Below are 14,394 nucleotides of genomic sequence, written 5' to 3' on the forward strand. Positions count from 1 at the left end.
ACAAAGCCTGGGCATACATTAGATACACCTGGCACACACATAGGGATGGCCCCTGGGAATGGCATCACTGACAAACTTCAGCCTCAGCTGCAGTAAGAGAGGATGGGTATGACTGATAACACTAACATAAGCAATAGTGAAGGCTCTAACGCCATGTGCAATATACTTTTCCTGCAGAGTACCGTTTTCTTCACACATAATTTTTGACACCAATCTAAAGAAAGTTCGTTCAATGAGTGGACAGCCAAAACTTTCTAATTTAGTCAATTTCTTTATTTGCTCAATATGAAGAAAAGTAGCTGTTAAATTTTATATGCAATTTTACTTGCTGTGAAGTAACTAAAATTGCAGGTACAGCTACAATAGCAAAATAGCTTCTAGAGTTCAGTAATGGGGTAGGGGAGGCAAAATAAATCTACAAAAACAGAGTATGCTTTTTAGAAAACTATGTTGCTAAATATCTTTTGAAATTCTATGAAAATCATACTCCTACTCTAAACATAAAGAGCCAACATTAAAGTTATCTCTAAAAAGATATCCAAAGTTTAAATATATAAAAAAACCCTCCTCATCTATTCATTGTGGAGTATTATTGCCAAGATGTGGAATTCCACAGTTATCAGATCTTAGTAAACTCTTCAGTAGTGGTACAGTAAGAAACATTACCTATTACTGAAAGTTACAAGCAGCAAATTGAGGTTATAGTTGTAATAGACGGTGAAAGTCAACAGCTAAAAAGAATGTTTTACAACAACCTGAGGCCACCTGTCACAGAGAGGGCCTCAGAAGAGGATTAATATGAAAATGTGGCTCATGACTCCTTTGTCATGAGGACTCCTTTGTCACATTCATCCCCATTTGGAAGAACATCCACCAAGAGCCAAGGAAGCTGGAGGCAGTCATGGTGCACGTATCAGTTCTGTCACACAGGATCAGGAACGTTCTGGCAGGTCTGTAATCCTGGGTTTTGTACTTTCAATGAAAATCTACAGTCATGTGTATTTTACATGACTTTTTTCCAATAAGAATATTACTAATTTCACATTCATCTTATGAAGACAGAGGAAAACTCCAACCGGAGATCTCAGGAAGCTTTCTGCAATAGTTTCTGTTGTGTGCTGGACTGTTCACCACTGGGTTCGATAGAAGGGTATGCAGTTACAACAATCAAGTATGAGAGGGGCTATTTGCTTCCTTTGCACGTGGAATAAAGTCTGTTCACTGGGGCTGTTCTCTTACCATCTGCACAATTAATTCTGTTTACAACATTATCCAAAGCAATGGGAAAGTCAGACTCCCATTACGAGAGATAATGACACTCCAGAGGACATGGATTAAAAGCGAGCCTGGGTAATGTCAATTTATAGGAAAATTAATTTCTACTTGTTTTTGGAAAGTGTTCTTTGAGAACTACATTTCAGTAAGTCTTATTCTTGTAGGGGCTCCTAAGCAGTATATTAAATGGTCTATAAATTAGGATGTCTTATAGATATTAAGCTATTTTAAGAATGCACACAATTAAGTAATTTCAGGTGTTATTCAACAGGAATTTAATCTTTCGGACCACAGGCCTTACCCAAGTGATAACCTTATGCTACTTGGTTCTAAACCAAACAAAACAATACCACAGACTTCAAAAAAAGCCAAATTCATTCAGAATCATAAATCAGAAAAAGCTAAACCTCTTAATGCAGTTTGACTGTTTCTATACAAAACCAAAAGAACCCCAAAGCAAGTCCTTTCATGTAGCTAATTAAAAAAAAAAAAAAAAACCACAAAAAAAACCCAAACCAAAACCTTTTTTCACAAGGATTTGAGATCTGTTACTTCATCAATACCAAGTGTTAACAAACAGCAATTTTGGCTTCTGCTAGACAATAATTCCTTAAACCTGTAGCATTTTATATATCTCAGAACTAGGAAGGATAACTTGTTATATACTTGCCATGATATAAATAATACTTTCCAAGATCAACTTTGGCCCTTTTTGATTCTACAGAATGTCAAAAAAACCCTGAATTTTCGTTAACAAAATAAACAGATCAGAGAAAGTATTTCAACTATCAGTTGCTCTATAAATTTTCTTTAGTGCTGTTGGAACATCACAGAAAAAGGGTAATCCTGCAGCAAAATCCTTAAACCATGAACATCAAAGCAAGAGAACATACGGCATACTCGTACCCCTTAAAAAAGCGAAGGAGAGCCACAATATCCTTACCCTTACCAACCATACAAGACTGAATCATTTTTATGATATGCTCACTTTCTTATATGCATAGAAAAGTAAGGGAAGACTACGTCTGAGGCATATTTTGTGCTTTGCACCTTTACATTATGCATGTTAAATGCATTTTACCCAAGCATTTGGGACCTTTGTTTTGCCCAGTAAGTAAAAAGTATTATTTCAAATTACTTCTTACTTGAATAAAAGTAATTAAAAAACAGATCATTGAAAGCAGAAACAAGGAAAGGGCCAGGCCTATAAATTCTAGCTCTACTCCTCTTCCCACCACCACATTTCTTCTAAAAGTTTCTTCTGTGCACATAGCATCCTTCTAGAATTTTGTTTTGGGAACAAAAGCAGATGACAAAATACATGACTCTCTGAAGCCACAACAGCTACTTTGAAATAGACCATATCTCAACTACACAAGGTCCAAGACAGCCATTAATCATGCATTAATGCAATACTGCCTCAATACAAGTTGACTTCACAGGAGAAGAAATCACTAGTAATTCTGAAAATGGCAAAATATTATAACTACTAATATTATTAATCTGTATTAAGTTTACTGGTAACGTTAGGCAGGGAAGGTAGAGCTCAAAAGCTTCCTCAGATTTCTTGACCAAAATCCAACATCTCATACTAATAATGTACCTGTGCTTGTACTTGCAAACAAAGTGCCAGGAGCTGTACTTGTAGGGAGTTTTCCATTATTTAGCTGTTTCACTCGTTTCAGGTGAGACTTCCCGTTGTAATGAACTTGAGCTTGTGCTGCAGAGTTCAGCTGTATATTGCACACTTCACAGAAGGAAAATAGTATCTTCTTTTTTTCTTTGCTTAATTGATAGTCCTGTCTGTCATTCCTCAGTCCTTTTTCTTCAAAGCCCCGTAGAATAGCTGGTTGATTCATAATCCCATCTTCAAAGACGTGGTCAGGACTTAATGGATGCTTCATACCTACAAAGCAAACAGCCAAAATTGTTACAAGGAGCCGACTAATAATTCTTACTACTAAATCAGCGTTTTTGTTTTTTTAAAATGTTACACAACATGAACCAAAGACCAGTTCCAACAAATAAGGTTCCAAATTGTGGAGGCATCACTTAGTGGAGAAATACATGCATTTGTGACACACCACAGAGCTCAGAAATAATAACTTGGCAATAAATTACAGTCTCTGCAAAACAACAACTCGCAACAAGTCATTTCTTTCTGTAGGCTGTTTTAAAGCAGATTTATTATTGCATCTCTAGCAGATTTTTAAGGTTATTTTCAGAAACATTTCCTCTGCATCACTAAAGCACTGGTTCCAGAGCTTTTTACTTTCTAATGCCGTAGCTGTACCCACTGCCCCAAATTATTCAACAAAAAGGATGCCAACAAGAGATGTTACTGAAACACTGGAAGACTGCACTGTTCAAGTGATACTTACGAATACTTCCATACACCCAAACCTTCAGCCTCCATACAAGCATTAAGATGTTGTCTATTGTAATCCATCAACACCTTCACAATTAAAACTACTACAGAGGGAAAATGTCAGCTAGACATTAGTCTCATGGGAGCTACACAAATCACAGTAAGTGACAGTTCCTGAAAAAAATCCAAGAGCCTGAAATACGCATTTGTGCCTTACAGAATCAAACCCTCATCACAATAAATGAACCAAGCTCCACGAAGAACAGTTTTTGTATATGGGTGGAGGTGTGCAGGCATGTATTTCATTTAAGGTATGCTTCAGAAGTAGAAGAAAGCGGGGGGGAAGGGGGCTCTTTGTAATGGGGGGAAAGGTCTTGGGAAACTCACATAGAAAAGACTTTTGCTTGCTTGGCTAAACAACTTGCTGTTTATACTTTATTCTTTTCTCCCAATACCAAAATACTCTTAATCTACCAACGGGTGGCTCAGGGAGCTGTGCAGAATAGCACTTCTTTCCAGGCAAGAACGCATATATACACACACACACACATATATACATATATTCAGTTTTCAGAAGCAAAGAGGTTTGAAATGGAAGGTCCTGTTTTCAGCCCAGGAACCAGACCAGCACAAATCTTTGTGCACACCTACCACCCTGTTAAGCAGGAGGAATGAAACACCACACCTCCACACACACAGAAAATGAAACACTAAAGCAGTCGTAGCAATCCTTCCCAAAACTGTGTAGTATTCACAAGCAATACTAGAATGCTCTCCTTGCTATCAGACAAGTATATTACCAGGAAAAAGCCTGTTTGGTTCTTTGCCACAAGTATGTGCATGTTATTTATATGATGGGATGGCGTATTTCATCCCATTCCTAACTCTATCGCATCTTAAAATTTTAGTTTTGTACAGATTCCTCCTCCAGCATGATTCACCAATCAAGTGTGATAAATAAACAGTAAATAGACTTAGTCATATATTTGTTTCATATAACTGAAAGTCCTGTCATCAAATAAAAAATATGAACAATACATTCATTAAGATATACATCACATCAATTACTTAAACAAAAAAATCATTATTAAAAGTAACTGTAGACTACAGGAACCTATTTGCTTTTAAAAGCAAAATACTATTGGATCCTGAAAACCTAGGCTAGACACTGCCACACTGAATCATTTAAGCCTAAATATCATATTTCAAGGCAAGCAACCAAGATCCTCGACTCAGCTGAGCTTAGATGACATTTTCATCTGAAAATTTAATCTGCTTAGAGCTTTGGTATTTGTTACTTTTCAGTGTATTTTTTAAACCATAAATAACTTCCCCTACTCCCTTTGTTTTCTCTATATTTTTATTTCAACAGCACCATTGTAGTTTTTCTTCCCTGAAGTAAATTTTTTGAAACAGAAGCATTTTATATTACATTGGTTTAGATACTATAATTATTTAATAATAGATAACAGTTTAAAAATCCTGGCTTGTCAGAAATCTCATAAATTTGACTGCAGAAAGCAAATAATTCTAAATATAATTCAGTAATTATTTCAATAATCCGTAAGATCTTAGTCAAACTCAGTTGATTTGGATACATTTAAAAGCAGCAAACAGCTGCATTAGAAAGCTGCATGGAACAGAAGGCAAACTGATGGAGCCAAGAGCTGCTGCTAAGTACCTGTAACAGCACCAGAATCTTTCAAAGGAGGGTTGTTTTGGAAAGCACCAGCCTGGTACTGCATTAGCACATTATCACTGCAGCATGAGATACATACGCTCCTGGACTGCATGCTTTGGTTTACTTTCATCCAAGGGAACAAAACCTTTCAGCTGGTAAAGTCTGAGACTGCTGAAATGCAAAATGAGTGGGGAAAATCAGAACACTTCCCTCAGAATATACTCCTGACAAGACCAAAAATGTTTTCAATATGGACACACCCAGAAAGAACAACTGAGCACAGCAAGGACTCAAACTCTGCACCTACACCCTAAGGCATCCCAGCTGCCAGTCTAGAAAGAAAATTAACCTTCAGACAAAGAATAAGAAACCACTGTCCAAGTTTCACATTTGTTTTTAAAAACAAAATAGTTTTAAACCCACTCTGACTACAAAGTACCATCTTCCTTTGCATAACACAGGACAAAGGAGTCTTTAAATCAATCTCTTACTACTAATTTACGAACAAAAAAAAACCACAAGCTGCAATTTCAAAATAACCCGGATTGCCTAAAGCTCTGCATCTAAATTAAAAGGTGACCTGATTATAAGCAGCACTGACCTCCCAGCAACTGATGGGAGCAGCAGATGCAAAGCACATCTAAAAAAATACCTACGTTGAGCATCCTAAACCTTGGCTTTAGGAGGGTTTGCAGCAGCATTCTCTGACCAGTCCAACCTGGAGAGGACATGTACATGCAGCCAGATACCAAACCCCACTAGCCCCCAGAAGTCTGTCTGTCCCTATACAGAAATCCCAGCCCTCATCTTCCCAGGATTTGAGAGACCTGAACATTTAGTGTAGAAAATCCATCTGTTCCTACAGTCTTGTCCAGTTCCTTCTGAAGTGTTTAAGAAGAAAATGTTGGTGGCAAACACCCACTGAGAGTTTACAATATGCACATCTTTCACATAGCAATACAGCTTTTACGATCAGTTCTTGTGGTGTATGTATCTGTTAAAAAAATAGAAAGGTTATTACATGAAAGGTCCCATTTGTCTTTAAAACTGTGTCTCCTTCCTGTCTTCTTTAAAGTTAGGTTTGGAAAAACACACTTTTAAAAGTCTCTGCTGAAATGTCCTGGCTCTAGGATATACAGAACAAGTGCAATTCTTCACTGAAGCAGTATTAAGAATCTCACCATGAATACAATTTGTTTTGTGAGATGTAACCTTTCTCTGTAAAATATTCAGATAGCCGCCTACTTTTATGAAAGACATTTGCACCTACATATTAAATTCTAATTTAAAAAAAAAATAAACCAAACAAGAAAGCTCACTAACCAAAAAACTTAAGCAATCTTCCTATACTATACATTTCCTAGTCACTCAAATTTATGCAAGCAAGAATCTGGCAAGTGTCTTTATCCTTTAAAAAGAGCTTTTCATTGCAGACAGATTTTGAAGAGTTCTGGATGGTACTTATTCTCACTCACCGGGAGTCAGACATAAAATGGGGCCATTTCGTTCCTCAGGTTTACACATCGCTCGATAGCATTATCATGTAACAGAAGCAGCTACTTGAGACTTCAGTCAGTGAACTGAGAATACAGAGAAGCTACATGATCATAATATTCTGCGTAATCAAAAAAATCATTTAGAGTAATAGTTATAATAGATGGGGATTATGAAGTATTCAGAAGTAGACAAGAATAAACCCAAGAATATGAGTTCATTAAAAGGGAGAAAGGAGGGAAATTATCATATGGGGAAAATACAATAGATCAGTCCTGTGAGCTCCCACGTTTGTGTAACCTGGATACAGAATAGTACAAGCTGAGTCTCAGCAGCAGCTGATACGTAACAATATCCACTAATTAAAATGTCCCATACAAAAAGAACATGATTCTGTGAATCGCACTGGAGTGATACACACATTACAACAGTAGTGCTATACCACTGTAGTTGTATTTACTCAATGACTTAGTGGACTAGGACCAATTAAGAACTGACAGGTGAGAACATGAAATCGAGAAAAAAAAAAAAAAGGGGAAAACAAAAAGGAACATTCAAGTATGTTAGAAAACATCCAGCTGAATGATCCAGAAGATAAATCTAAGTCTGTAAAGGGATTGTATGCCATGTTCATCTTTCAAAGGTACTTTAAAGTTTGCTGCTTTCTCTTGCAAAAGGAAGTTCTAATTCAAACTAGATATCTTTAGTTTGATAAAAAGGAGGAAGCAACGCACGTATGAGAGGTATTTTCAGGTATTTGACATAGGCTGTTACCAGACTAAGGAAGTTGTCCCTGCTTTGCGTTTCCTCCCAAGTACACAGAACTGATCTATCTGCATAGATTCTGCAAGCAATACTAGAGCAAGAATAAGTTAGTGATTTATGACACCACATTAAAATTCTTAGGTGTCATGAGATACCCTGTTAGGATTTCTGAAACCACATCTTCTCAGCCTCTTACAGCTGGTAAAAAAATCTAAGCGTGGACATCCTTTGTACTTGAAGCTCAAGGCAATTAGCCTTTCAGTTTAGCTAATTTACTTTTAAACAGAGTTGTGCTTTCAGAGAAGCTACAAAGAAGTATTATATATTACACTGCTGTAGGTGAGAATGTGCAAATCTTTACTCAAAGGAAATAAGTTTTAGTTATCCTAATGAATTAGTGATGGTTACATGAAGCATTCTTTTCCTGAGTGCTGGTCTAAACTTTTGCAATGCCCATTCCTAATTAGTTGAAACTTCAAAGAACCACTATGCTGGAAATGTAATTAGACTGCTGTCCCTCTGTGGATGCGTGCCAGGTAAGCAAAACAGAAAATGTATTTTAACAACTGACATATGGGCAAAGAGAATTTTCTCCTTTAGCCTTTGGAAATCGTCAAATAAATTACAGAAGACACAGAACAAATATAAAATTTAACTGGTTTTCTATATAGTTAGGTTTCCAAAAAGGTTCATTCAGACAGGGGTGGGGAGGGGGAGGCAAGGAGAAGAAAAAGAGAGACCAAAGACTAAGCCTTGTTCTGTACACCTCTTAAGCACCTCCCACGGAGAAAAACTGTCTATGCAGATGGACCGGTGAAGTCTGCATGCATGCCTTCGGACCTGCAGTCTTGCACTGGGGCAAGTATGATTCCATAGTTCCACATCTCTGCCACAAAACATTCACACACAAAAAGAAAGGGGGGGGGGGGGGGGGGGGGAAGGAGAGAAAAAGCTAGCTTGAACACATCCAGAGCATTATTAAGAAGAAATTCATGAGAGCTGTTTTTGAGAAGTCTTATGACCTTTCTTATATTTTTAAATAGTATTTCCTAAACATAGATAAACTATCAAGAGGCATATGGCTTGCACCATCTGGGCAACAAGTACTATTGGGATACTGTGGTGAACAGCATATGCATAGTGCCTTGTGCACAGTATCCTACAGTGTTAAAAAAGCACTAGAGACTATTTTGAAGCCAACCTTGAAAAATCCCCCATATGTTTAAGGGACCAGTTCTCTTCCAGAAGATGTGTTCCTCTTTCTTTCAGTACAAATCAAAACAGAGAACTGCCATGTTTCAAATTCACCTTATTCTGAAATTCCTCAGGGAGGCATCATATCCTGCAATGTTTCCACCTGTCAAACTTTTTATTACCCATACATACACATCTGACCAACTCTTCATTATTTCTTCCATCTCTGCTCACAAAGCACATAGAATGTTTTAATTAAAAATTACAGTAAAAACTGAATGGTTCTGAAAAATACATACATTTTTATTACTTGTGACAGATAAGGAATAATCATGGCACACTGACCAAACTGGGTTAAGTAACTTTTTGCCTGTATTTTCATACTGATTTATCAACACACAGAAGAGAAAGTCGGTTTGCTTGAAAAGTTTTGAATGGTGTAGTATGACAAATTGCTGACAGCCTCTTCACTAACACATTTTAGAGTATTTAACATTTGAACAAGATTCCCTTTAAACTACAAAAACAGATGGTTGTTTCACACCACAAACATTAGCTGTTCAGTACAAGGTAATTCAGAAAACTCAAAACATTCAAGTAGCTACTATTTTGCTTTGTTCTACCAGCCTTGAAAACGTCCATGCTAAGGAAACCTAAAATTAGGCTTACTGTACTATTTTGTGAGCTCAGCTAAACTGGAGTAAATAATACCATTCTCAATTTAGATTATCACAGACTGCAGTTGCATATGCCCCTATTCATCACTAGCTCTAATTATAAGGTTGATCCTTTCCTCTTTAGCTCCCATACTTACAGACTTCTGACATTTTTAACATTAACAAGAATACATTTACACATCAATTTATTTGCCAAAGACATATATCCTCACCTGACAGAATATATCTGACTGCTGCCAAGAACATTAATCAAGTTTGGAGACCAGACAGCTACTTTGGATTACACTTCAAGAGGAACAGATAGTTTTCCAGCATTATTGTAACATCATTTTGCTTCATAAACCATTGGACAAGCTGGGGCCTTCTACTGAGGAACCTGTCATGAAGCCATTACTTACCTTCAGTTAACTTACACTCTACTTTACGTACTCTTACCTCATTGTAGAAGAAAATCTAGATACCCAAAGTGTCCATCGCATGGTTCTCTACGTCATCTTAGGCTTTTGTCCTCTCCTACCGTATGCCTAAATCTAACAGAGAGAACAGACCTACCAGGAAAATTGCTACTCGGCTCGCTTAGCTTTCTCCATCAAGTCTGTTGAATAAATCCATACAACATGTCCAATAACCACACTGCCACCCCTGATGTGCTATTCAGTTAGGTACCACACAGTCGGGTCTTTAGTGTCCTCAAACAAAAAAGAGTCCATGACATACCAAACATCACTGATTGTCAGTATTGGGTTATATTTACATCTTATTTCATCCAGGAACCCTAGCTTTCTGTCAAAGACCCAAGTATTCTGTATTTCTAAAGCAACACCTAGGAAGGAGGAAAACCACACAAAAATATAGACAGACTTAAATGAGTTCTTTATTGGACAAAGCCAGGACTGAAATATGTCGTGTCAAAATGGCAAGAAGCCAGCAAAAGCAACCAATAATTAAAAAAATAGGTGGGATGCTTTTAAAAGGTTAAACATGTGAGAAGTACAAGTCATTTTAATAGTAACCCTTCAAAAATTAGATTAAAATTTTCAAAAGCTTTATTAAGTACCTAGCTGAATTAATTTATTAAGCTTTATTATTACAAGTAGTAATGAACAAAGCAAGTTTTCTTAAGTGTATTCCAAATTCTGCCCATTTTCAAAATCTGTTTCCTTGAGACTAGGGAACTGTCTTATCAATTACTAAATTAATAAATAAATTTAATTATATTGTCTCTAAGATAATTTTGTAAGAGTATTTCCTAAATCTCCAAACTTCTGCAAAGCTGCTAGATCAGGTTTTTTCCTTGCATCTTTCAAAGTATTGTATCTAAGTGTTCTTTTAAATCAAAGGATTCCTCTTATATTCCTCCACTGGAAAAAAAAAAAAAAAAGAAAGAAAAAGGAAAAAGGTACATTGAATAAAATGAGCTGAATAGATGCATCTCGACCAGATTTTACAACTTGGAAGAGCTGACAACAAACTTACAAAAGGAAAATGATGTAGATATAGTTTGAACCTGCCTTCAATAATAAAAAGACCACCAAAAAAAAGAAAAAATTAGCTTTTTTTAAGAAAAAAATATTTCTATATGTTTTAGAATCACCTCTTAAAACATAAGCTAGGAATACCCACTGCAAAGCAAATGGTTTTTAACTAGTTAGAGAACTGATACAGGATGTAAGGTATTTCTCGTGAATCATCTGTTTTAATTATAAAAAAAATTTTAGGCATGAATTTGCACGAATAAAGATCAAAACCCACTGACATAATGGGAGATTCCCACAGGGTGTTTGTACCTGGCTGTTCCTTTATCTTGCTCGAGCATAATCACATTTGAGGGGTAAATAAAGCTTTGATCTCAGGAAGCAAAAATCATTTCCTACCTTTCTTTAAAATAGAGAGCTCACCTGAGCGTAAAAGGAAGCCACAATAGAAAGCCAGGCATATTAGACAGCTGTCTTGTTCATATAGCCTAAGTCTGACAATGCTAGGAGCCGAATATAAGATATGCTGGAAATCATTAATTCAGGATAAAGCCTGGTAATGCTGCAAAAGAGCTCCAGACACAAGAGCAAGAACTTTGAGGACTGTGTGAGTAATAGCTGGGCATGAACAATGAACAAGCTACATTCAGAAACAGTACAAGATTGAGACGTGTCAGCTTGCTTGATAGCACTAAGAATACAAAGAGAAAATCCTGCTCAAACCTGCAAGCATGATCCGCAGCAGTGAACATCAATCCTAAATCCTAATACTAGCAGTGCTCCTAAAAAAATGGTCCCAGATTAGTCATCCATAAGAGACTGTCAATGTCCATGTAAACTATTGATTCTCTTTTGGAACTGAAAAATAATGAAAACAATGTTCCCTTATAGTACAAAGGTAAGGGGACATAGCATATGTTTTGTCTTATTAACTACTCAAGATTTATGATCAAGTTATAAGAGAATTATCCAACTTGTAGTGACAGACCATAAGAACAGGCAAATGGATCACGTAGTTTGGAGTCGCCTTCAGGAACAGACCAGGTTCAAGTTAGCATTGAACATAATCCTTCACTTATCATTTTCCTTTTTTAAGGGAACCATGGCTAAGCATATTTTGTGCTGACACTGAACTTGGAGAGGCCTCTGGCAGAGCCAAAGGTACTGCCACTCCCTAATTCTTCCTGCCCATACACCAACTTGCACAGACCTCTCCTAAACTAAAGTTGCCAGTAACCTCAGGCTTTAAGCAACTGCTGCCTTCAAAATCTGAATACCTATGTTTCACGTTAAATTACACACTTCCATTCATAAAAAACGAGGCAGCCTTTTGCTGTTATTTCACACCCTGATCCAGAAATAGCACACGCATGTGCTTCCATGCTGACGATAACCCACACTGCTCTTCCCTCAATTACGAGCCTGCTAGAGTGAGTGCATTTGCTTATAGGAATTGACAGACAAACACTCCTCATTTCATTCCAGCCAGTGCAAACATACTATTGCATTAATTTGATTTGGGTTTGATGAACTTTTGGACATAACTCTAACCTTTACATTTTAAGAGTAAGCTGAAAGGCTGTGCTTAAGAATTTGTGTGAGGTAACGTGGTTCTTTTCCCTTTCATTATTCATTTGTATAAAATCAATATACTATTTGTATATCATACTTACATAACAATGACAAGCAACCCCTCCAACCAAAACTGGTCTAAATAGTATTTCTCAAGGTGTTTATGTCTGGAAGACAGGCTTAGCACATCGAGCCAAGGAGAGAGAGGATGAGGGAAGTGGCCTGTGGGTATTCTCATGGTTCACACTTCTATGTATCCCTCACCTGGAAGAAGGTAAAATAGGTGTAAAAGTGGACCAGAAAATGTCCAATTCCACTCCTGCACCTGGAACAAAACTATGAGTGTTCTTTTACAAGTCATTTTACACCTTTGTGTCCAAATCACCCCCTTCCTTCACCCATCAAATCAGTCTACACTGTCAAAGCAAGGACATATTTTATAGCATGCATTTGTGCTCATTATCAGTATCAGGTATGATCTAAGGCTTCAAAATTTACCTCTGCCACAGTACCTAAGAAACAGAAGAATCATTTTTTTTTTGTTTTTTTTTTGCACAAAAGCACCAATGAAGATTAAAAGGTGTGCCAAAATAAGGCCCATTCAATTTCACCATCAAACTGAATAAACTGGGGAAGGATCACCTTACGCCAACCCAGTATTAGAGCGACGGACCCAAGGCTTCAGCTTTCACTGATCAGTGCATAAAGTGAGCTTCTCACAGTGTTGACTGCATACCAACTGCCACACTAACAAGCAGTGTCTTCCTTCGGACATTTACAAACATCAGAATGCTTATTCATGACAGTCCCACATATCATCTGCCACCCCAGATGGTGACTGGTGGGATGCTGATTTTGTCCTAAGGCAGTTACCACCCACCAAGATAGTATATGCAGGGCTAAACAAAAAGCATGTGCCATCTGCTGTCAAGTTTATAAGACTTTTGGAGACTTACTAGGTTAGTTTATCTTAGATCAGACAGGTCAGGAGGCTATAGCTCTCTAAATGCCCAATAAAAGAAGAGTCAGTTGCACTGTAATAGACATGCAGTTAATCAAGAACAAGTTATACTGTGTTGCTGGGCCCGCCTCTAACACACTGGGAGCAGCAAAGGATTCTCACTGTCATCAGTGGCAAAAGGCACATACAGCCCACAAGCTGAGACCAAGAAGCAAGATGAAATTCTGCAGAATTTACAGATTTCTTTGGCCTAGAGAAATTTTAGAAATTGTCTTTTTTGCTGACAGGATGTTTTTTCTGCCTCCTCTCTTTGCATCTCTCTACTGCTATCATTTTGACAGCTGTTCTCCATATTATGATTCCTTGCCCAGCCCCAACTCTTTTTCTACCCCCTTATCTCCATGGATTCTTATTCCCCTTGCTCATGTACTGTCATACATATACAGGAATGAAAAGGCAATTAAAAAGCAGAACTAGTGTGACATCTTCTGCCTGCTGCACAAACAGCGTAAGTTCTTACTCACTTCATCTGTCATATCCATTTATAGATGGTTAACAGAGAATACAGCAATTTACCCAGACTGAGGCCATTAAACACTCAAGCTACATAAACTAATTCTATGCATTCACATGAAAACCTTTTACTGAGGCACCAGTGTATTGGTTACATCACTGTCTGCACAGATGAAAAAGAAGTGTTGCTTAAGCTCACCCCTTAAGAAGCAGAATTTCAAAACATGGCCAAATTCCCTTTAAAAAAACATCAGAAAAACAGAACACAAAGGAGAGAGATTATGAAGGTCTGTACTGCACAATAATGAGAGACAGGGGTTGCAAAGGTCTCTGCACGGGCCCAACATTGCGAGACCCCTGCGTTCTACAGCCCACACCAATACAGCTGCATCAGCAGAGATCCTCCTGGAAGCTTGGCA

The 14,394-nt window shown here is 37.4% G+C and overlaps 1 protein-coding gene across 1 annotated transcript in view; it reads right to left on the bottom strand.

Annotated features, from left to right (window-relative positions):
• LOC104402412 (zinc finger protein 385B-like) overlaps window positions 1-6,848 on the bottom strand; it is a gene marked incomplete at its 3' end in the record, with an annotated part of 79,791 nt that extends 72,943 nt beyond the window's left edge. The window contains exons 1-2 of the mRNA XM_010010284.1: window positions 6,800-6,848; window positions 2,879-3,181 (exon numbers count right to left, since the gene is read on the bottom strand). Coding sequence (XP_010008586.1) covers window positions 2,879-3,181; window positions 6,800-6,848 — 352 coding nt within the window. The remainder of the gene's footprint in view (window positions 1-2,878; window positions 3,182-6,799) is intronic.
• Window positions 6,849-14,394: the final 7,546 nt, after the last annotated feature.

Source organism: Nestor notabilis, unplaced genomic scaffold (assembly GCF_000696875.1).
Source record: "Nestor notabilis isolate BGI_N333 unplaced genomic scaffold, ASM69687v1 scaffold4632, whole genome shotgun sequence".
Lineage (NCBI taxonomy): Eukaryota > Metazoa > Chordata > Aves > Psittaciformes > Psittacidae > Nestor > Nestor notabilis.